Here is a 24,237-nt window from a genome sequence, read left to right as displayed (position 1 = left end):
GGTTTGTGCTAATATCTTAAGAATGATAGATGATGCTATAAAATGTTTTGAAACATGAAACATTAAATTCTTTCAGTGTATCAAGTATGAAGAGGGTATTTGGGGGCTGTTTTCATGTATGATGACTATATGTGACAGGCATGATGGGGAAATCAGTGGTTTTGTGGCATGTCAATGGTCTGAAATTTAAGACCCACAAAACCTGTATAAATCCATGTACTCAACTGGGCATTAACACAGGACAAAATGTTTGTCCTGTTTTACCTCTGGGAAAATGTGTTACAGTGTAACTGACTACGTGTCCAGCAAAAGTGTTTTCAAGTTGACTGTCTTTAAAAGTCAGCATATATTTATATTGCAGTACAACTGCTCCATTAAGTCTTGTAAGTGAGCAAACAGGGACAGACATTAGGCCATTGCCTCATGATTGGCACCCACCCCCTAATTTGCATAACTCTTAGCTAACTGGCTAAGACTTTCCTCACCAGCAAGGTATGAAAAGATGCTGTTATTAAAATAACCATATCTTTTTCTTTATTGCAAGGACTTAATAACAATGACTTTGCTTGTTGCAACAACATGCTTTTTTCATGTTTGCTATAATATAATTCTTCTTTCTGAAAACAATAGGAAATGGGAACATAATGTTCTCGTGGAAGAGATACACAAACATAATTATAATTACACAATGCATTGCTGAGGTCATAATTTAAATTCCATATTCAGTAAACACACCGAAGAAAGTAAGTTACTAATGGCATTTGTATACTTATCTCATATACTATGCAAAGCCGCAAGTGAATAATTTTCTGAATAAAAATGTTAATTTACAAAAGTTGAATACAAAAAAAAAAAACTTGCTGAACTAATACATCATTTTTGGCAGCAACCATATTTTCACTGTTGTATATTAATGTAGACACCCCTCCCCCTCCCCCCACCCCCCGCTGGCCCATACTATTAACATTTGTAAGCTAAAGTTACCAAAGGAAAAACATTAAAGAAAATCTAATAAGAATGTGGTGTACACCTCCTTGCTTACCATTATATTCCTCCCCCCTTGCTGCTGAGACGATGACATAGTGGAACGGTGGGGTGGGAACAGTTTGGCTACGTCTCACAGTGGGAGTGAACTGCCTCTGCTGTATTATAGGGTGCGGAAGGTGTCTTTCGTGGTTCTAGTGTTGTGCAAGCAAGCAGAAGAACAAATTAGAAATTCAAGGGTGTACTGTCACCATGGAAACCGCCGTTGAGATGACAAGGATGTGGCATTATGCTGTAGCCGAGACGTCTCTCAAACAGACAGCCGTTAGTCGGCTTTTAATTAACAAAGGATGAAAGTAAAAAAAAAAAAAAAAAAAGAAAACAGACACGCTCGAGTCACGCTGGAATCCTACGTGTAATCCACCTTTGAATCGTTAAGAGTACACACAGCCTTATTCTTATTCCCTGTGGCTTCTTTATGCGCTGTTCCATTGCTGTACTGGAAACACAGTTTATTGAAATTCAGACTTTTAAGGTGCACAGCAATGACCCTCAAACCATTAAACCAGAGACCTGTAGAGATAATGTGGCCTAAATTACAGAAGTATATACAATAAATGAAATATATAAAATAATACAAAATCAAAATATTATGAACGTACATGTCGTGAAGTAATCATAATATGAACTGAACTTATGTCCATACAGTGTCCTCTGAAAGTTACGCTGCAGGTCGTTGAAACCAGAGCTCTGGGGAAGACATTATGAATCATTTGTTTGGGAGCTTGCTGCTATTCTAGCCACTCCAGTACCTTTCATCACACACATTCAGTAGATTTTAATGGAATTGTGTTGACATATGACAAGTGCATCACACACACACACACACACACACACACACACACACACACATGCGTGTGCGCACACACGTACCCACACACACATACACACACACAGACTTTCTATCTTTCTTTCTTTCTTTATGCTGTAGTTTGACTTTTAGATTTAGTAACTACCTCTTCCACTGTGGCTTTGACAGTGATGGTGGGGGTGGGGGGGGGGGGAGCAGAGACTGACTTTTGTTAGATTTTCATCACTGTCTTTACATGTCGGAATACATTCGGGGTAACATGGTCTCATTCAGTGAAAGATGCATAATTTATGAGAATTAGCTCATAACAGCAGATTTTTTTTTAATAAAATGTAACATATGGTTACCGGTTTACCTATTTCCTATGCGTTCCAGTTCAGTTTTACCCACCTCACTCTGACGTAGACCGTCTGACAAACCTCTCACTTTTCACCTGTGTTAGAGAGAGAGAGAAATAGAGGGGGTGAGAAGTCTATTTTTATCTGACTTGCAGTCCTAATATCAGGAGATAACGACCTCAATTTTAAATGATACTGGGTCATTGGATCAGCGCATTTTCCATTATCATTAATAATATCTGCTTCTATTTTTTTCCTCTTCATGACTAGCTTAATTTTTGCAGAGACCATTATTAGCAGATCCCCTTTCACCTCTCAGCCTCAATGCTCATTAATTTCAGGAGATTAAGTGTCCATGCCCAACACCTCACACTCTGGGATGAAATACAATTATTTCATCTCTTCAGAGAGAAGTACTTTAGTCAAATCTTCCCTTTGTGTTGCGATGTCCTACTCTTTGGATTACACCAAAGCTTTTTTTTTTTTTTTTTTTTACTAATTCTTCAATCTAATGTTCAGTTCTGGCGTTCCTTCTACGATTGTCAGTTTCTCCAGCGTAGAGAACATGTTTCATATTGCACATCCAGTGTTTCTGAAGTGTTATTATTAAGATAAAGCGGCTGTTGCTTTGGTATCGTATTAGTCTCGTTTCATTGTCCGTGAAACAGTTGTTCACTAAGGCAAATCCACAGCATGAGGGATGTTGTGCTATTTGAGAAATTTTTCCTTTCTCTAGAGTTGATCAGATCGACATTGTTCAAGTGATCGTGGCTTGTCATGTCACCTCCTGTCAGTTTGCCTTGTTACCGGGCCCTGCCGGTCCGTCCCTTTTACACGCAAGTATTTTTCTGTGGAACCTCAGTTACATGGGAAAGCCCCCCCCCCACTCACGTGAAACCTCATGGAATGGAACACTGACTTTGAACAACCAATTATTTCTCCACTCCATGCAGACTGTCTCTCTTGATTTTCTTGTGTGAACTGCTCCAAGAATAGATCCAGAACCAAAACAGTTTGTATAATTATCTGCAAAAGGTGTTACACATGTTTGCCTTAAAAGCTTTGCCAAAGAGATGATCTAGAACGGTGAAATTCAAAAAGAAATTTTAGTCCTTATCTGATCCCACTTTTATTGTTGCAGATGATGAATTATTTATTCATATTTACAAGGGAGTACTTTGGGTTATGGGTGGCTTTGTTATCTCAGGTCACAGTTTATGCACCGTTTGCAACATTGTGTACATTTGGTACAACTGTTGAATGAATATTTTTATATACTTATTTTTAAACTTTATCATGAAGTCACGTCTGGTTATTCAGACAGTCTTCAGGGTATTTCTTTTAACTCTTAATGGTTAAAGTGAAACACTAAGTGACCTTTTGAATGATATCACCATGGTTACGGATATCGTTTTTCCCCTTTCACACCACCCACTTCAGAGAGGCGCCTCAAATTAATTTCCACGCGATCACGTCTTTAGAGCGGCTCGAGTACACCTGACAGTAAGACGCGTTTATTTTGTGTCTTGTTTTTGGTGTGACCCGTTTCAGTCACACAAGAGAAAGGAATGCACTGCTTAAACCTGCGACATAGATAAGACATCATATTCGCAGTGGTCGTCACTCTGTTCTCAATGAGATTTAAAACGGAGCTCGCTGTACACCGACTGGGTGTGAAGTGTGTGATGCGGAGGGAGGAGAGATAAAAAAGCGCAAAAAGTTTGTCGAATGTTGTTGGAACGGAATAGAGGGAATAAGAGACTGCAGAAATTATGGCAATGGATACATAACAATGCACTATAGTGCCTCAAAGGTTCACACGAACCTGAACGATGTAATTTTGCTTTGCTGCTCATGAAAGTGGACACGACTGGGAAAACTAGTTTGGCTACTTTTCGTTGGGTAGCACATCTCTTCGGAGCTTAATAATGCACATTTGGATTTAGCATTTGGATTGATTTTACGCAGAATTTTTGACGAGTTGTTTTTTTTTTCAGTCAAATTAACGAACTTCATAACTTCGAAAAGCAACTTCTTTGTTACTAAATAACAAAAGATCATTTGTTTGAGGTGTAAACCTGGCACGAGGCGACGCCTTGCTTTGGCGGAGGACACAACACACAGTGAAATACAAAATCAACCCTGAAAGGGATTGATAGGGAGATCGCTCGAGTCCTCAGTATACTGTTGCGCCTTGTGTCCACTTGGAATTAGCGTTTTCAGATGTTCGTCATTGGGATATAGTTATATTTTTCACGTCTATTGACTGTGCGCAAGACTGTTATGGATTGAAAAAGAAAGGAGATAACTTTTTTTTCTTTTTATTCGTCTCCCAACCCCGCCCTGTATTCCAGGGGCTAACCTTTTCCTTTCATCTCTCCCTGTTCTTACTCCTCACAGAATGGCCAGGTTTGGAGACGATGTCCCCGGCTTGTTGGGAGCTGGGGATGGGGGTTCGGAGCGGAGTAGGAACCGGGATGCACCGGCGGTATCCACAGGTGGAGTTTCACCAGCCTTCAAACAGACCAAAGCGCAGAGAGCCCGCACTATGGCCCTGTATAACCCCATTCCCGTCAGGCAAAATTGTTTCACCGTCAACAGATCGCTCTTCATTTTCGGTGAGGACAACGTCGTTAGGAAGTACGCCAAGAAGATAATAGAGTGGCCATATCCTTTTGTGTGAACGGTAATCAACAACACGACCCCAACACACTCACTCATCAGTAGCTACCTCAGAAAAACTCACTTACTTGATTTTTTTTCCGAAAAGCTGACAATGCAAACTAATTCTCCAAGTGCAACACAGACCCATTCAACTCTATGCATATATACGGTTATCGCTCGGCTGACAATGAAGAATTCCACTCGCTTGTCAAATGGTGTGACATTGGTACTTTGTGTCCTTTTTGGTATGCTAAAGGTTAATTGAAATTCCAATACTTTCCCGAGTATATGTCAGTTTTTTTAATCCCATAGCTTTATAAACTGACTGGACTGAAACTGTTAAAGAACTAAAACTGTTGAAAGGTGTTCAAACTGGCTACGTCATGCTGTCAATCATGTAGTCCAATCAAGTATCATATTCGGAACTCGTGCCTCGTGTTACTCCCCCTGCCGTTCGTGATTTCAGCACCATGGACAGCAGCAATATTAATCTTACTTTGCTTAACTCGTGTTTAAACTAGCCCAGAGGCCAGATTCTTGCCTGATTGACAGAATAACACACCAGGACTGTATTTAACATTTAAATTCAAATCTCTGTTGGAAGAAGTCTGCTCTCTGATTACAGCATCATTTCATCATTAGTCTCAGTTTTTTGAAGTGACGTTTGACTGATTTTGTAAACTGTTTAAACTTGTTTTAATCATACTGTAAAGCATAGACGGTTGATCTTTGATCAGCTGTCATGATCAGCGCGAGTCATTCACAGTGAGTGTTGATTTCCCTCGAAAGGATTTCCTCGTGTGTAATTTATTGGTTGGTGAGTGTATAGATAGGAATTGACATAAACGCGATGAATCAATGTCACGTCAAAGCGTGTCCGAGTGTGGAGTTTGACGACAGCTGTCATAGGTGCGCCGTTCTAAATTCTCTTTCTTCGTTAATTCTTTGTGAACGTCACAGAGCTCCAGCGAGCGATGAATGATGTCTTGCTTTATTAGCCAAGGCCAGAGTCTGGCACTAGGGCAAAAGCTGTAACTACATTAGGCCAAGGCATGTTGAGAGGTCCTGCAGTGTGTCACCTGATGAAGCCTCTGTTTTATGCTAGGGCTCAGACATTAAAATACAAATGACTCGCTCAGTGACTAAGTACTCAAGACTAGAAAATACTGTACGCTGTCACATAGCCTGAGACGAGGGTGGAATTTCATTTGGAAACTGTCAAAGTGGCCAGTATCTGAGTCACACATGAGCAACAGAAACATAATGAAAACAGAAAGCTGAAAAATGTCTGATGTTTGTTTTCTCGAGGGATTTTATCGAGTCCGGTCGTAAGGCCTTGGTTGATACTCCTGAGTCGAATGGCAAAACATATGTGCTCATTCACAGAGTATTACTCTTTCATAGATTAAACAGTAATGTAAAGCATTTTTAAAGCATTAAATTCATTTTTTCCCACTGAAAGCTGACTTTGCTCACTCACCTGGAAGGTTAGGAGCTGTGCTTGACATAGGCATTAATATTACTGTTTATGTGGAGATGCCAGTTATGACTGACATGTCATAAATCATGTAACACCTAACATGTGACATTAGGTCTTATTACGTGAGACTAACACGCCTAATGCACAGCAGCTGTTGTAATGGGAGAGATGAAGAGATATGTCCCCATATTGACTGACGTGCTCGACTGGTTTCACTGGTTTGGTCTCAGATAGAGTTAACCCAGAGCTGGGAGGGAGGACATGGATTACACGTGTATATCCAGTACCTTGTGTTACAGAGCTAATGGGTTTCACTTAACAACATGCAGGTGTCATTGTCTCTGTTCACTCTCTGTGGAGTTTAGGTCTATATTCTCATTTCACAAGCTGGGGGTTGGAGAATGGTTTAGATCGGGGGACGTGCAGTCTAAAGCCCTCTAATAGCTTTGTAATTACTAGGCACTTTACCAAAGCAAAATGGAGCTCCTTTCAGTTCTTTAGACAATCAATTCAAACACAATCCCCCTGTGCACTGCAAGCCCGTGGCTGAGACAGGAAGTTAGCAGGGTGTGGTTACGTTGTCCGATTATATTATTTTATTGCACTGACCAAGAGTGATTAATACACATCGTTACATTGTGTCTGTCATAGCTGAGGACCTGTTTAAGGTCCTGTAGTGTGTAGCAAACAGAATCCTTTCGCTTGTTCCGTCTGTAAATTTGATACAATGAGTTATTTAATCTTTGTTGTCATCTTATCAGCTAGTGTTGAGTTGAACTCAGTCTGTAAGGATGCTTAGGGACTGCAGTTAGAGCCATTACTTGAGCAATTCAGATTATGTACACTTATTTTACCCCTTATTATGTAACATTTGAAGAACACAATGTTCTGTAAGGTTAGAATGAGCCCCTCATGGCTCAGCAATTGGGTCTATGAAACAATAGCTGCTCATTTCAATTGAGTTTCTCCAGGATTCATTAAAATTGTGTTAAGATTTGGTCTTTTAGAAGCTCAATGATTGCATCCCTGCTTTGCACCGTAGAGGCAACCGTACACACCATACTGTGTCTTCTCAGTCTGTCTTGCGGTCGAAATGCTTTGACAGAGAGCTCCGTAGGCTGTTCATATTTGAACGTTCTGTTACTGGACCCCTCAGACTGTGCCCAGGGATCGGGCAACAGTGTACATTTTAGTGTCATGTTTCAAGTAATTAACTTTTGTCAAATGGAGTAAGAGACATTACACCTAATTACGTCTGATCGGTCTGATTATAAATAGGTTCTAAGTCCGTAGTTAAGTGATGATCTCATTCCATGTCATAAACTCTTTTTTAATATCACAAGACCGGTGGCAAAGAACAGTACAGGACGTGTACCCAGCATAGTAACACATTTGATTGTTAATGCACTCACGTGTTTTATGGATTATTCTTTTCTCGTACTGTAAACAGTGGGATATGAGCTACCGCTTCGGTGTGTTTTAAAGCAGAGTAAATGTTATTCCCTAGATGTCATGTAATTGCATCATCATTCTGAAATACTCTTTCCAAGTAGAGCGGATTCAGCGGCAAAATGCATTTGCTGTGGCTTCTCGAGTAATGCTTCCACCAACCATGAAAGAGCATTAACATACGCATAGCACACAAGTGGATTTCTCAAATTACGCATCCTCAAGAAATGACAAATCAAAAAGTCACAACTACGCGTTGAGCACCGCGTTCTCCGGCGTGAAAGAGTTTCTTGTTTTACGCGCTCATTTAAAAGAGATAAATCGATGGTAAGGTCTTTATTTTGAGATGCTCTGTGGTGGATGTTCAGCAGGAGCAGCAGGGTGGAGCGCAGGTCGATGAATCTGTCGGGGGGTGGGGGGTGGGGGGGGGTGGATATTAATGACACACGTGGGCTGCTCCACCGCACAGCCTGGTGAGGGACAGCAGCTGCTTGCCCTGTCTGATACCCACTGGGTGGCTGGTGGGGGAAGTGTCCCATGGTGGCTATGCTACTTCGATAATTGATTTCGTTATCTGCACTGATGCATCTCTCTTGGTTCTTTCCGAGAGAGGTACCACTCTTATCAGTTTTACAGTGGCTAAGCCAGTACAAAAAACACCTGAAGATTCTGAGAGTTTTAAATACTGTTTGAGAGAGAGGGAGAGAGTGAAAAAGATTTCCAGAATTTTTCTTACTTTGATACAGATATCCTTGGTATATGATGCTCTATTTCTCATGCTCTTTCTTTCTCTCTCTCTCTCTCTCTCCCTTTCTCTGCATTTCTTCTTCCTTGTCCTTCGAGAACACGCAGGAAGTCGAGGCTCTGCAATTCATTATTTTCACCTCAGTGTAATGAGGTTTGAATCCAATATAAAAAAACATACGCACAGATGTTAGCTGTAGCACATTCCATCCCCATAGCTATTTTTAAACCTGTTTGAGTGCACACCCAGAACAGACTTGTCAATGTGAGTCACGTATCCCACAATTCCTCATTATTGCATCCCTTTGCGAGCATGTGGCACAGTTTTCTCCAAACTTAAACACTGATAAATAACAAATTCACAAAGGTATCTGAAAACTCTGTAATCGTGTTCCCCACTGTACTTTCTCTGTCGTCGTACGTGTTTCGAAGACTAGGAATAAAAATAAATTTGATGAAATTATCAACGTTCCCTTAGAACAGAGCATAAGGATTGTGTGTGTTTATAACTCTTGTGTGGGGAGGTGTTTAGTTTTCTTTAAATAAAGGAGATAAATAAGTCAGGAGACTAAGATGGTCCCTGCAACATGTGGGGAGAAACAGTAGCTCTGTGGCCCCATTAAATGTGGGCGCTGACTTTTGGCAGAGAGGAGAGAGCCTGTTGCCACGGATACCGCTCTTTCTCTCTGAGAGTGATGATAGTGGCCTTTGCTTACCCACCCTCCCTTTCTCTCTCTCTCTCTCTCTCCCTCCCTCTCTCTTCTTCTCTCTATCACTCCCTCTATCTTTCTCTACCCTTTCCTACTACCTCCCTTGTTCCCTCACACAACTGTTGCCTCTGAGGAGGAAGGTGGATGTATTGATGTGGAAGTCATGGGGGGGGGGGGGAATTCAGTTAATATGATGTCAGAAGTCAATTTTAAAGAAAAAAATATTTAAAAACAATTTAATTAATAGATAAATCACATACTCTTTCTGACTTGAGTAATTACACATAATCACACTTACAATTAGGTTTGTTTATATGTTATTTTTGCCCCCCCCCCCCCCCCCCCAAAATGTGCTGAATATTAGTTGTAGTCATTCTGGCTGGGGTGGATTTTTTTTTCTCTCTCAGTAAACCTGTTGACATTACACTCTCATGTAGCGTTAGGTTAGAATCGGTTAAGAGCGTGTGAGCGTGCAGCACACAGATGACTTATTTCCATCAGATGGGCTTGTTTTCACTGAAGTACCAACAGGATCTCCAGTATGCCTCTCGACCTGCTACTGCTGTTCTTCCAATGTTCTCTCTACCTCTTTCACTTTTTCAGACTTATCACAGTTTGTTCTCTGCAGCTTGTTTCCATCCACGCTGCCAAAGAGAAAGCCAGTGCCCACACTGTAAAATGAGTGATTTTCTCCTCCCTTGCACTTCCGCAGAGGCTGCATCTGAACTAAGAACCAACCAGGGGTCCCTTGGAACATCTTGCAAGCCTGTGTAGTAAATGCCCTTATTTGCAGGAGCAGATCTCCCTCTCTCTCTGCCCGCCTACGTGGCCGTGTCCCTCGCACGCCCCAACATCCATCTCTCGCTCAGAGGCTGAGAGCAGGTGAAATTGGGTGAGACGGGACTGCCGTCCCCCCGGCTCCTTGGCGCCTGGTTGTCTGCTCTGAGACCGTTTTCGTTGCCTCAGGCCATTCATATGAGCTTTCATCGCTGTGATGCCTTGCGCTGGAAGGTTCACGGGAAGGTGGAGCGAAAACGTCGTAATGCTAAGGTGCTCTTTCTTTCAGAGGAAACAAGATCTGCTCACTGTGGGAGAAGAACAGCAGAATGTATACAACCTCACATCCTCTTTATACTATAGGGATTTTTTTTTTTCTTCATTTGGTGTTTGTTTAGTTTGTATAAGTGTATAGTTTGCTTAATGAATAAGGCTTTTAGTAGGACCGGCTCAGCTGCTCAGCTATCTCTTTGAAGTGAGACATTGCTACAGCAAGTGCTGCTCTATGCTGCTAGACATTTAGCCTTACGACAAAAATATAAGAAACCCCCATAACACATTTGCAACACAGTAGCAACACATCAAAATAACAATTTTAATAACAACGCCCCTTTTTCATATTTCATGCAGTGACTGTTTGTCACGTTCAGGTTCAGTGTTGTTTGTTACTCTTGTTTACCCTCTTAAATTCCTTAACATTACCACTCCATTCGAGTACATGATCCTAGCCACCATCATCGCTAACTGCATCGTGCTCGCGCTGGAACAACATCTGCCTGGCGAGGACAAGACGCCCATGTCAAAGAGACTGGTGAGAGTTTAAACAAGTCTCCTGTTTCCCCACTGTCCACTCTGTGTCCAGTTAATGTCCGTCTCTCCCGTTTGTGTGACCTTGGTCGCCTTTCCGAGTTATAATATGAAGCATCACTACAGGACGGGTCTTTTTAATCTTAATATTCACGATTCAGAAACTTTTCCCTCATACTGAAATAAAATTCGTTTGACTGAAATAATAGTAATTAAGTTTTCATTCATGCATTAATTAGTAATTCTCTTAGCCTGTAAAGGTTTCTTGTCTAAATATTACAGAACCCTAGTGAATGTCATTCATTATTTTTGTCGATTGTTATAATTATTCTGTCTCATTCAGGGTTTGATCTCGTGGTGTTGTTTTTGTTTTTTTTTTAAGTGTGCAAGCCTCTGAGCAGAGTCAGTCATTGGCAGTCAGGGCTGTAAAATCCTTCACTGTCATTGTCATATAAACTATGCTAATTGACATCATTTCTTGTTTTATTTTTAGGCTGACATTTTACCGCTTCATTGTGTGTGTGTCTGTGTGTCTGTGTGTATGTGTGTGTGTGTGTGTGTGTGTGCGTGTGTGTGTGAGTGCTTACCAGCTGAAGGGACATTTGTGTCATTAGCCCTCTTATTTCATACTGAATTGTTGCCATAAAAGCTAAAAAAAAAGAAAAAAAAAGACATGTCCGTTCCTCTCCTTCATGAAAGGAAACCATTTCATTGCTTTTCACTATGATTTGACCCATGAAACATTCTTCAAGGACACGTTTGCTCTCTCAGTTCATACACGCTAGAGAGTTTTTTCAAATTCACATCATGCACACTCTGAAGATTCAAGCAGACTTTTAACTGTAAATATTTGAACAGACAACGCAACATCTGCTTGCTTGCTTTATTTATTTTTATTTATTTATTTATTTATTTTTGATTTTCAGGAAAAAACAGAACCTTATTTCATTGGAATGTTTTGCTTTGAAGCCGGAATAAAAATCGTGGCCTTAGGATTTGTATTCCATAAGGGTTCCTACCTGAGGAATGGCTGGAACGTCATGGACTTCATCGTAGTCCTAAGCGGGTGAGTGACCGACTCTCTTAAGTCTCTATGGACTCTTCACTTCCCAACATGTTAAAGAAATGACTTTCCAAAAACAGGACGTTTGCTCCCTTTTCAACTTGTGACGCCGCTGGTTAAGCACCGTAGTTCATTTGTTTGGTGCATTTTTCTCTCCACCGGTAGAAAGATAGTGAGATTTCTTTATTCTCGCCTGTGTGGAACTGACCAAGGATTCTACATCATGTTTTATGGTGCTGCGAAACCCATTATTAAATGATATTATTATTTTATTATTTCTAAATTTCATCCAAGTTGAGGCTCATTAATACATCCCTGATCTATATTTCTGTGCAGGATTAAATTCTTTTTTATATATCTCTTTGTTAGGGACAGTGGTGAATCTCAAGAGCTGTAGACAAATTTTATTGTGTGGCTCCGTGAGAATGAAGACTCAGAGCTCTCTGGGGGTTGTGACTGAATGGAGAAATAAAGAACTCCTTGAGACATTGTCTGACTCCAAGCAGATATTGCTTTACTTCTGTCCAAACAGAAGGGTCTGATGAGACCTGTACCCTGGAGAGGAATTCCTGTCGGTTATATTTGCAAAGGTGTCCATTTTATGAGCTTTTCCTATTTGAGTTTGTGGAGGGGACGTGCTGGTTTGGATTGTGTCACTATTAAAAAAAGCAGTTTTATTGCCTTAAATGGCTGTACTTTAAAGCAACATCAACTCTTTTTTGGATATGTAACCATACAGGAAGATACAAAATGGGAGAAAGAGAGAGAGAGAGAAAGAAAGAGAGAGAGGAAACAGGTATACTAATAAACACGCACATACATATACACTCTTAGACACACACACACACACTCACTCACGCACGCGCGCACGCATGCACACACGCACGCACGCACGCACACAGATGAAATATTTCTCCCTGCCACCGTGCTGAAGTACAAAGAGAGATTGGGCTCTTAGAGAATTTTACATGATTCTGGCGGTTTCATTATTTATGAGTGTCGACACACTCTGTGCTTTATGAAGGCTCAGTGGGGCTCACACATTAGCTCTACTGCTGTTCAGAATGGGGTCCAGACTCGTGACCCTGGCTCCTCACCCTCTTTCTTACACACACACACACACACACACACACACACACACACACACACACACACACACAGACAGACTCACATCATTCAGGTATGAATGCTGTTGTATGTGTATCAGTACACAATGCTCCAAAGACAGTCATTTGTATGTAATAGGAACTGGTGAAAAATGAACCTGTTTCCAGTAACTAACAATACCACATAAGTAATCATCCCAGTCTACTGTGGTGGGGGGAATTATGTAATTGATAAAATAGAGTGTGCTGGTCTACCCAAATTGGATAGTCGGTAAGGCGGTCTTCTCCACTCAACTTCCTCTGGTTGGGACTAATTTCCTTGCTAAATGACCTGTCATGTCTAACCTTTGAGACACAAGATTAAAACTTTAATCAGCCAGCTCTTTTGCATAGATATTTTTGCTTTAGTTTTTGCCTGAGGGTCAAGTTGATGCTTTTTCATCAATACTAATAGACTTTACCAAAGATAAAAAAAAAGTGATTCATCGAAATTCAGCTTTGACGGTCTTGCATTGCATAGTTTATGTATATAATCATAAGATCTTCACAGAGCACTCACTTGATCAAACCAGCGGAGGATGAAATAATACCTCATTGTTTGTTTGCATACAGCTCTGCTGTGTGTTCAAGTTACTCTTTGTTACAGCGTAGACTGTAGCCGACTAACAGCGTGAAGTTCAAGCGTTAAGCTCAACTTATCACAGTTGTAATGTATGTTAGCATTTACGTGGACAATCTCCAGTACATTAGACTGAATGAGTCACTGGAAAATTTTACATGACAGTTTGATGTTTCTCTAGTGACTCATTCACAGTTCACTTGAAATACCTGCTAAAGCTTTTATTCTAGAAGTTTCTTCACCCATCAAGCTGTTAGATAAAAGGATTACGATGACTGCCCATTGTTGATTTAACAATTTGAAATCATTTAGCCTTGTGCAAATTGTCGTTGACATTTACTTGAGACTTCTTTTTTTTTGGGGGGGGGGCAATTTTTGCAAGATTTTGTTATTAAGCTTCCTAATGATTGGCCAAAGTCGCAGTTCTTACACATATCATCTAAGCAACCCCCCAAAAGTGTTAACTTTCCATCACCAAAACGGTTTGTTTTCTTTTTCCCCTCTACTTCTTTTCAGGGTTACCTGTTAGAATATGCCCAGTCATTTAAGCCTCCAGATGTCACAGTAAAATGAGGTTACCCAGTAGTGAAATTTTGTGTCACTTAATTTCATTTACTGTGCATTAGCTCTGAGAGCACACTCCAGTTCTCGAACAGGTTGGTCATTTAATGTACTTTCTGAGTGCAGGTTGTTCTGTTATAGAGAATCTGTACAATATTGTCATCTTATGCATTGAAGAAGACAGATAGACAACAGATGTTCTGTATATGTTAGGTGTAGCGTCAGACAGGCAAACGAGTTGAAATTAGCACGGAATATCTGCGTTTTGAATGTAGCGCGATGCCCGCACCGTGTAAGGTTCATATTCTGGTCAGCTGTTGATGTTCCGTGGCAGATTGTGGATTTAGTGGTTTTAATTGAATCAGCTCCCATTAGAATGACACAAATAGATATTTCTCGCTCCTCGTTTTGTCTGGAAGTCGCACACCCCATCCTTTCAGTCTGTCTCACCCTTGCTCTTTCTCACTCTGAAACACACACACACACAAAAAAAAAAAAAAAAAAAAAAAAAAAGATTGATGCAGTGTTCCATCAAAGTTCTGCAACCTTATTAGAGCCTGACTAGGGGATTATGGGATTGGATGATAACGGTGAGTGACTCATCAGTGACCATTAGCTTTTAATGAACAGTAATGTGCACCATAGAGGAGAACAAGAGGAAGGACTCATTTTATTAGGAGCTAGAGATTTGTTATTTCAATCAAAATATGATTTAAGTGCCAACGTTAATAGATTTTCTGATGTATCATATTGTTTTCTGCAACAAAAAAAAAAAGTAACCTTATCAAATATACCTCATTAAATATACCTAAAAAATGAGATGGTTCTGAACAACCGTTTCCAGTGTCTCATTCGGTTACCGGGGCTCATAAAACATGAGAAAATACAGAAAAGAAAAATCTCATCATCTTATTTTGTTGTTATGTAGAGCTTTTGTGTGTGTGTGTGTGTGTGTGTTTGCATATATATGTGTAAACAGTACATGTGTATACTTGTTGCTTTGTGATTTAGAGGTTTTGAGCTTTTATGCATGGGCAGTCACTTGACTGGGCTTGAGTTTGTTTTAATGCAGGTTACATAGCATGTAGAGGAAGTGCAGATTACCCCAGTATGGTGGCAGGGTGGAAGGGGCTGATTGTATAGCCAGTGAAAGTGGGTGGATAAGTGGATTGCCAATCCTGCCTAAAGCCTGTTATCGCCTGGTTCAGGACTCTAGTGATTTAAATGCAAATGTACTCCTGGTAATCTTAGGCCCAGTTGCAAGTCAACATGCATCCAGAATTTGGAGGGAAGAGAATACCTCATCCTTAATGGCATTAATAGGCACTTTTGTCTAACACTCTCCCATCCCCTTCATTACGCTGTGGGCATATGGCACTGTGCACTCCTCTCTAGCTGTCCTCACGCTCTAGCTCTCTGCCAGAGCTGAGTACCAAGGGATTCTCTCAGAGACATTGATAAGCACCGCTCAACATCAGCCAACCCTCCACCGAAGCCAGCCTGCGCTGTCGTAATTAATGATGGGGAAAGGGGAATTCAAAATGAGAGAAAAAAAATGAGAGAATCAACAAATGGTTCGTAAACACCATAAAGACACTGAGACACAATAGATGATGGAGGGCATAGCCATTCACTGTTGAAAATCGATGTCAAAATGATATCAGTAACTTTAGCAATGTTCTACCAAGGGGTTGTATCCATTCTTTTCTATGGTGAATATGGTTAAAGTAATTTACTGAAGAATGCACTGTATTGTGGGATAGACAGTAGACATGGCTCTAAATTTAAAAAATTTAATGTATAAACTATTTATAGGATTCTACTGTAAGATACTCATATTTCCACTGTTTCTTGAAATTACTCTAGTTAAAAGATCAAGTACTATATTTTGTTAATTTTAATCTACTGGCAGCAGATTTAAAAAAAAATTCTCCTATTTCTTAAAATGTCAGCACTGATGTGTAATTCAAGATCACCAGATCTCTGAATAAAAATGTAGGATAACCAGCCACTTTTTATAATTCTTAGAACACACAACGTGCATTAACAAACCTTTAACAACGCCATATGGCTAAATTCAATCATCACAGAAACCCTATGAACAACAATTCATTTCATTCATGCAAACTGTACGGCATCTGTCTAATTAGATTTCAGGCTACCTGCTTGCATTGCTGTAGCTCTGTTGTTCATTTGCGTTTCCCTTCCCTGGTTGCTTATTGGTAGTTCTGTAGTACATCTCTAAAATGTACCTACCACTATTATGTGATTGTCCTCGATATAGTCTCCCCTGACTTTACATACCACGTTATTGTGTGTGAATCAGAGCTTAGTTTGCAAAAGCATATATTGCATGACCAAGAGAATATACACAAAGTTGATAAGGTTTTCGTACTAAGAGGGCTTCTAATTCCTGCTAATAAACCTACCGCTACAACAGCAACTGAAGTTGGAAGAAGTCTGAAGTTAGCAGCTGAAGGATTAGCCGGTGAACGTTGTTAAAAATGCACTAAACTATGAGATGCACCAGACTACAAAGTTTAAAGAGCTGAAGAATTGATCTTAAAAGTGTACAGTAAAATTCTGGTAATGCTAAATAGGTACTATAAAAAGTTTTATTAGATGGCTAGTACTCCTAGAACCGGTAATTTACAGTAAAATGAGTTACAGTAACATTCCATAACATTGTTATAAGGCAGTTGGCCTGCTGGTAGTCAATTAATGTATTTAAAGAGAAAAAAAAAATCCACTCGTGGACTGTAGATACTCTATACAGTAGAGCCATACTATATTTTCAATGTACAGTACCTGCAAAACTACTGACAATGCAGTACTGAAAATTAAAAGGAAATATTTTACAGTGTTGGTATAAACTTGACTAATCAGTGGATTACTAGCTTACTTTGCATGTAATAATGGGTTTATTGATGCTCTAGCACACTTGTAATTCAGGATCGTTGTACAATAATTTGAACTTTGATCGTTCGCTATACCAGGACACTAAGATCTGAATTCATTCTTCCTCCTCAAAAACGATAAAAAAGAGAGATAATTGAACTTCTGTAATTCGTTTTAGGGAAGACCTGTCTGTAAGTGAGGAGAGCAACAGGTTGATTCAACACACTTGGGTGACATTGAATTTTTTTTTTTTTCCAAAGCTCAGGGTAATTTTCTCATTGAAAGTCTGATGCCACAGTGAAGACGTTGTTTTCAGGTTATGTCTCCACCAGATTAGCGTTCCCCTTGTCATTCCATGAGGCTGATGCATCTGCCTGCAAGAATATAAGGCAACGTTAGCGGACAGAGCTGACTGGATTTATGGCAGCGTCTGCATGGAGGCTGTCGCAGTGCGGAGGTGTCCACACCGACACGACAGACAGCTGTCACAGTTATACAGCCTGTTGTTCTGTCGGGGGTTTTTACAGCTGCACTATTTTTAAATAGAGTTTGCCTTGGAGGGACAGGATTCTGATGGAAACAGTTGGAAGAGCGCAAGAGAGAAAGGGAGAGAGGAAAAAAAGAAAAAAAAAGAAAAAGCTTGTCTCAGTTTTCACAGGTCTGCTGTCATTTTCTCATTGGGCGCAAGAGAGTCTGACAGTCATGTAATGAGAAGAACAAAAATAAAGCCCATGCTAAGCGCTACGTTGGGCTAATGTTCTAGTCAGAGGATGAGGACCGTTTTTTGTTGGGTTTTTTTTGGTGTCGTTCCCATCACAGAGCCCCAAAGAGAGCTCTGTGTAATTACTATGCCCGTCTGCTAGCTTCACTGGTTCCTTTAACTCTGCCATGCGGCTCCTTCTAGCCCTTACATCCACACGCTATCATTATGGAACGTCTGATGCTATAACAAGCGCGGTGTGACATTGCCGTCGCACTGAAGCGGAACATGCTGATACTCACCGGAGACTGAACCTGTGTTTAGGGTGAAAATTCTTGTTTGTCTGTGTCCAACTGACTTTGTTGAGGATACAGTCATCAGGTAAACTTGTTTAGACTGCGTTTGAATCCGAGCTTCTTTGGTTAAGGTACTCATTTGACCAGCGCCTATCATAATTTGGACACCAGTTCCACCAGGCCCTGCCGAAAACAAATAGGTTTTACCTGGGCAAATCTGAATACTACTTTTGGGCATACTTTTAACACCGCTTGATTCTACTGAAACACATTAACTTGGGCCATAAGACCAACACTAAACTGAACCACTGCACGTTATCCGGTTTAAACTTGTAGTTTCCAGGCATGCAATATACAAATCATTAAGGTATATGATAACACACCATACATGTATCCTTCTAGGCTTCTGCCAATGGTGGGATGTAGTGGTAGTACTAGGGTCCTGAGGATATTTAACTGTCACTCAAACATGTAAGAACCAATCAGCTGTCTGCTTGACTGATGCGCATGGACAGGACGTGGGTGCTCCTCTGCCTTCTGGAGATGAGATCGTTGTGACCTCACAGTACCTCATTTGTCGCTCGTGGCCACCTACTGATGGATGGACGAAAATGGTTGTTGTTGCCGTGTTGTAATTTGCTATCTTTAACTTTGTTGTATCTCTGAGAATTCAAATGGATTAGAAGAGATCATTTAAATTTCTACCGGTTTCGCTCAACCGTTCAGTGACAAGAGTCATTTGTGAACCTGTTTCCTATGATTTGCAGCGGAATGTGATTGCACATCATATCCAACCCTTTCATAAGGCTTCCTTGATTTCAGAGATGAAATGTATCTGATGAATAATGCCGTTTGAATCTAGTAAAACCTAGGGGAGAAAAAAAAAGGATGTTTGCTCCCTGTTTTATATGAAGTGATGTATCTACCGTGCATAGAACATTTTCATCCTTTTCATGAAAAATTAGGTATTAGTTTCATTTTAAAATCATTTGCTGAATGACAATGAAATGGTCAAGTGTTTAGAATGGATACTCATGGTGCACTTGAAAGAGAGTAAGCCAGAGTTGGTCAGTGATATTTTAATGGGGTTGTATTTTTTTTTTTTGTACCTAACTGTAAAAGTCCGTGGGCAGGAGCTTTCCTCAGACAGCTGTTACTGTAGAGCACCTGAATGCATATGAAATGTAAAAAAGGAAAAAAAAAACCCCAAAAAAAGGATTTTACTGAATGATTCTGTCTGCTGTACTCAATTAGATTAAATATAGAACATCATGAATATTTGATATCTGGTTTCAAACACAATGTCCTCTTCCAAATTCAGTATGTTTATGAACATCATTTCCCATGGTATAAAATACTGCAGTGAGAAATACTGGTTCTCTGCCCTTGCATGCTATTTGGCATTTTATTCATTTTGTTACGACAGTAATAATCTTTAAATCAGTTATAATTGTCCAAAATACTTCATAATTTGAGAAACCATCACAGATCAGTAGAGTTTGTTACTGTGCAAAACTTAGATTTTTTTTGTTTGTTTGTTTTTTGGTCTATTATTCAGCCCCTCTTTTTTAATTGTTTTCAGAGGGGGGAAAAAAGCAAGGTTTGAAATCTCTGAAAAACATGAGGTGCAAATTAGAATGGTGAAGCTGTAGTATCCTTGTTGTTAGATTGACAATCCAAATCAATATGCAACAGCCGCTTCACTGAAACTTCATTACTGATGTGGGAAATCAGGTCGCGGCCAAGTATTACAGAGCCAACATTCTTTAGACCCTCTGCTGCACTGGACTTTTAAGGAAACAATTTCCGTCTGAAGCCTGCAAGACAAAACTAAATTAGTTTTTCTTTGACCGTGAGCTTGTGCTCTACTGAGATTCAAAAGGGGAAGCAGAGAAATGTTTCCATGGCAGCGACAGTGTTATTTTGTTGTTCTAGCGTTTTGACAAGAAAGACAAATGAGGACGGATGACTTTTGTCAGGGATAATGACTAACTCGGTTTCTGCTTCACACTGTTCTATAGCTGCATGTGCAGTCAACCCGTCTGCTTAAATCTTTTCTCTTATTCTTTCAAAAAAATGTGTGCTTCTTATGGTTTTTTGAGTCGTAAAACTACTGTTTGAGAAATATAGTGTTTAATAAATATGTCCTTGGGGACTTTCAACCAGGCCGTCCGTGGTAAAATAGGTTGGTGACAAGTCTACTTTATCTTCAGCAGTATTAAAACCATTCTTCATTTTAGCTTCACAGTCATGTCTTTATTCAGCGGAGAGAAACTAAAAAGACCTGTGGCCCACTCAACCACGGCTCCACACTTGTGGGTTGAATTGAATCCTACTGTACCAGTTCAAAACAGGAACTGAACTGACTGAATGTTCTGTACTACAAGGAGGGATACGTCTAGATCTGGCACCCCACCTCATCTCTTTGATGACTTGCAGTTCCAAGACTTGTTATTCAATATTCCCATGATTAGATAGTCTAATTAGATGAAGTCTTTTCTTTTCTATGTGAAAGCAGTGTATGAAAGCTGAAGGAGAAGGCTAAACATGAACCAAGCTAATCTCCATTTGATTGGTTCCATCTGCTATTTTCATGGGTTTTGGTTAAGTTATCTTTTACCCAAGACTCCATTTTCAGGGCCTGGGACTTTCCCAGGCTTGTTATGCCGTCAGAGCTGATAATCAGTCATTCCATTGAGAGTTGTCCTCCTGGATATCGCACATGAGAAAGTTTTCATCAACACTGTAACCTTAGCAACAAATCAGTGCACACAGATGTGTCTGGAAAGTTCCCCACAGATTGCTCACACAGTAGTGCTCTAACTCACAAAACACGTCACGTTTACCCAGGACAGTGTGTTATTGCTGTGACTCTTTCTCCTAATTCTGGAAGAATGACAGGAACGAAGCAGTGTGTTTTTTTTGTTTGTTTGTTTGTTTTAAAGGTGCAAAATGAGATCTGATTGTGTTAAGTTCCTTTTCACTCTCTGAGCTTTTACCGAACGTCATCCATCTAACATATTGCTCTCCATTGTGACCGTTTTGCCACACAGTGCGCTGGTTGTCATTTGCCATATGCTTTGAACATTAATAGACATAAGAATTCTCGGCTTCATTAGCATTAATAATCAGGGACATCTTTTTTTCTGGAGACGAGAAATTTTATGCTCTGACAAGCTTTCGATCGAGCTGAACTAGGTCTCCCTCCCAGTGATCAGGAGCCCATCTGATCGACACATACGGTGTCAGCGGTGGTTACTCTGATAGACCTGGGTTGCCATGGTGAGGGCGTGTGTGTGTGTGTGTGTGTGTGTGTTGGGGGGATGAACATTGCCTCTAGCTTACAACCAGATGGTTGAAGTATTCCCCCTCCTGATCTATGGGGTATCGGTGACAGAGCTGTGAGAGATGGAGACAGAGATGCTGTTTAAACTAAAGGCCCTTTCAAGTCAGCATGAGGTGTTTATGCAACTCCAAGCATGCCTGAGGATTAAGCCGAGGAAAGATCGGTCACCCTGACTGCAAATGCCAATCCGCAAAGCTGTGCTTTTTGTTTGCTGATAATTATTTGCCTATTAGACGATCGTGTAATTCTTTGGACTAGCCTCGTGATTTCTAAATCTTTAGACAATTATGTGTGTTTATATGTCTTGCTACGTACTTCAGCCAGTCATTAATCCAGCGTCCATCAGGCAACAGTTTATAGTTCTTGGATATTTGTGTTGGGAGACCAAATGTTCCATGTGTGATGCACTGCATTATGTCTTTTTTTTTTTTTTTTTATGAAACATCCATCTGTTATTCATGTTTGTGCGATATAGCATCATTTGAATTGTTTTGCCTTCACACCAGAACTGGTGTCAAAAGTGACAGTTTCCATCCAGATTCACAGTGTGGGAATACATTGGAAACAATCCAATACTCCTAACACAAATAACTGTCAAATCCTCACGACAGTCAAATATGTAAGCCACCATTAGCAGATTCATTTTCCAGCGGGGTACAGTTTATAGTGTGTGGAGGTGTATTTGTGTTTATTCTTGGACAAATTAAGCTGGAAAATCACAAGACTGCACTGAAACAAGACACAGATATTTGCACTGATATAATTTTTTTTTTCGTCACATTTTGATTTTAAACTCATTGGCAATGAGTGCAACTATGTATTTTGCAGCTTTTTAAATATACAAAGGTATCCTTTTGCCCTTAATGTGTTATGGAAATGTTTACCTGTCAGACGAAACAAATCGAACTGTTACGATAAAAGTTGTATTCTTTATGGCTAATTTGCGCGCACATTTTGGAATATATCTGTGCAATATGTGTAAATCTTGACCTCCCCTCCTTCTCTGTTTTCTCTTTGTCTGTATCTCTCAGCTTGGCAGTGGTGTGACAATTAGCTAAGTGTCTGCTCTTTAGCCAGGATGAATAATTGATTGGTTGTCTTAATGATTCATGTGCCATCTGCCACAATGTAGTGTTTGCGTGAGACGCTCATCAAAGCCTTGTATTTGCACACTGTTTCAGGAAAGATTAGTAATTAATAAGCCCTAATGCAGCCAACAGACAGACAACAGTTAAATACTGTTTAGCTCTGGGAACATGACGGCTGCATAATGACCTTTTCGGCTGTGGGGATTCGCTCCCGAGTCACGTTGTTACCCATGATCGCGTGTACCTTAACTTACAGTAAGGTTCTATGACCAGTCCAAAGAGGAATGGTTTTATAATGACGTGTTCCATAATGAGAAGAAACAATATTCATAAAAAAAAATAAATAAATATCAGAAACAGTATTGAATGCAAAAAAAATATAATAGTGAGAAAATGGAATGATAAAAAAATATGACCTTAAATCATTTTCCACTGGAATCTAATGTTTCTCTTAAAACTTTTCATCTCTTGGTATAAAGCGATTTTTTTTTTCTTTCTTTTCCATGAAATCTTGATCTTGATGTGGCTTTTCAGTGTAATAGAAGGATGTTTTTGGAGGCAGACTGGCGCACAGCCCAGCTCTAATTTTGCAGACTTGTAGCTTCACCGCAGGAGACGTAGTGAAGCAACACAGATATGGCTATTAAAATTTTATCAACACTAGCGTCATACTCTGACAAGATTGCAAAACGTGTTACTGCATTAGCTATTCTGTAAATGGTTTGCACTTTCACTTATCAAGGAGTAAAAACATTTTCATTAATTTAAATACTAATAAACCTGAACATACAAAAATACAAAGAGAAGATGTTTTTTTATCATGTGTTACACTTGCTTATGGTCGAGTAAACCGTAAGAGAGGCACTTAGCCTGCGAGTGCTATTTTAACCTTCAGACTGCAAACCAGAAACTGTACATCTCAGACCTGTGAATAAGTATCATCTGAGCTAAAAGACACACCAGCATCTGAAGGTTTTGAACGCACATCTGAAAACATCTGAATAAAAGTAGAACCGTGATCTCCATTGTTGCCCTGAATAATTTATTTTTCTCTTCTTGGAATTGATCCGAAATCATAGAGATACATCAAAATTCCAGATTAATAATAGGCCTTGTGAATAGTACATTGTGATGTGAGGATTGGAACAGCCTTTGTTTGCTGACACATTGATAGTTTAGCTCCAGTGAATCGTCTTGGCGCAGGTTTGACTCTGTGTGTGTGTGTGTGTGTGTGTGTGTGTGTTGTAGCTCACCCACACACTTCTGCTTTTGTATCAGTCTCCAAGCATGAGACAACACACTCTGTTGCTGCTCTGCGTCCTCCCACTGTGTGTTCTCATACTGTGGCTTAGGAAGCTTCTCTATTCTGTCTTTTTTTTTTTGTTTGTTTGTTTTTTTAAAGCATGCTGTATGTTAAATCCACATTGTTTTTGTGTTGTGATGTTGTATTAATTATATAATATCTGTGGCTGCAGAGGTTTTAGAGTTGAACTTATTTTAAATGCAGTTTCCGCGGTTTTTCTGCGGAACTGTCCGCGTTTTGGGTGAAACTGGTTGCGTAACTTTACATTCATTCTGTTGCCAAAGCACCTGTCATTAGGTGTCATATCACCTCTACTAATGAATACCGATGTCAAATCCATGACTTTTCATAATACATTCATTTTATCAAGTGATTTTGTACATTGATATGCTGTCAGATATGTTATAATTTGGAACGTGTTGTAACAAATCTG

General features: G+C 40.0%; 1 protein-coding gene across 1 annotated transcript in view; it reads left to right on the top strand.

Annotated features, from left to right (window-relative positions):
- The window catches only part of cacna1ea (calcium channel, voltage-dependent, R type, alpha 1E subunit a), an 80,975-nt gene that overhangs the window by 13,896 nt on the left and 42,842 nt on the right, over positions 1 to 24,237 (top strand). The window contains 3 exon segments of the mRNA XM_030783544.1: positions 4,594 to 4,860; positions 10,723 to 10,828; positions 11,751 to 11,890. Coding sequence (XP_030639404.1) covers positions 4,594 to 4,860; positions 10,723 to 10,828; positions 11,751 to 11,890 — 513 coding nt within the window.

Source organism: Chanos chanos, chromosome 9 (genome assembly GCF_902362185.1).
Source record: "Chanos chanos chromosome 9, fChaCha1.1, whole genome shotgun sequence".
NCBI lineage: Eukaryota > Metazoa > Chordata > Actinopteri > Gonorynchiformes > Chanidae > Chanos > Chanos chanos.
Note: the sequence above shows the minus strand (reverse complement) of the source record. Positions and strands in the feature narration are given on the sequence as shown.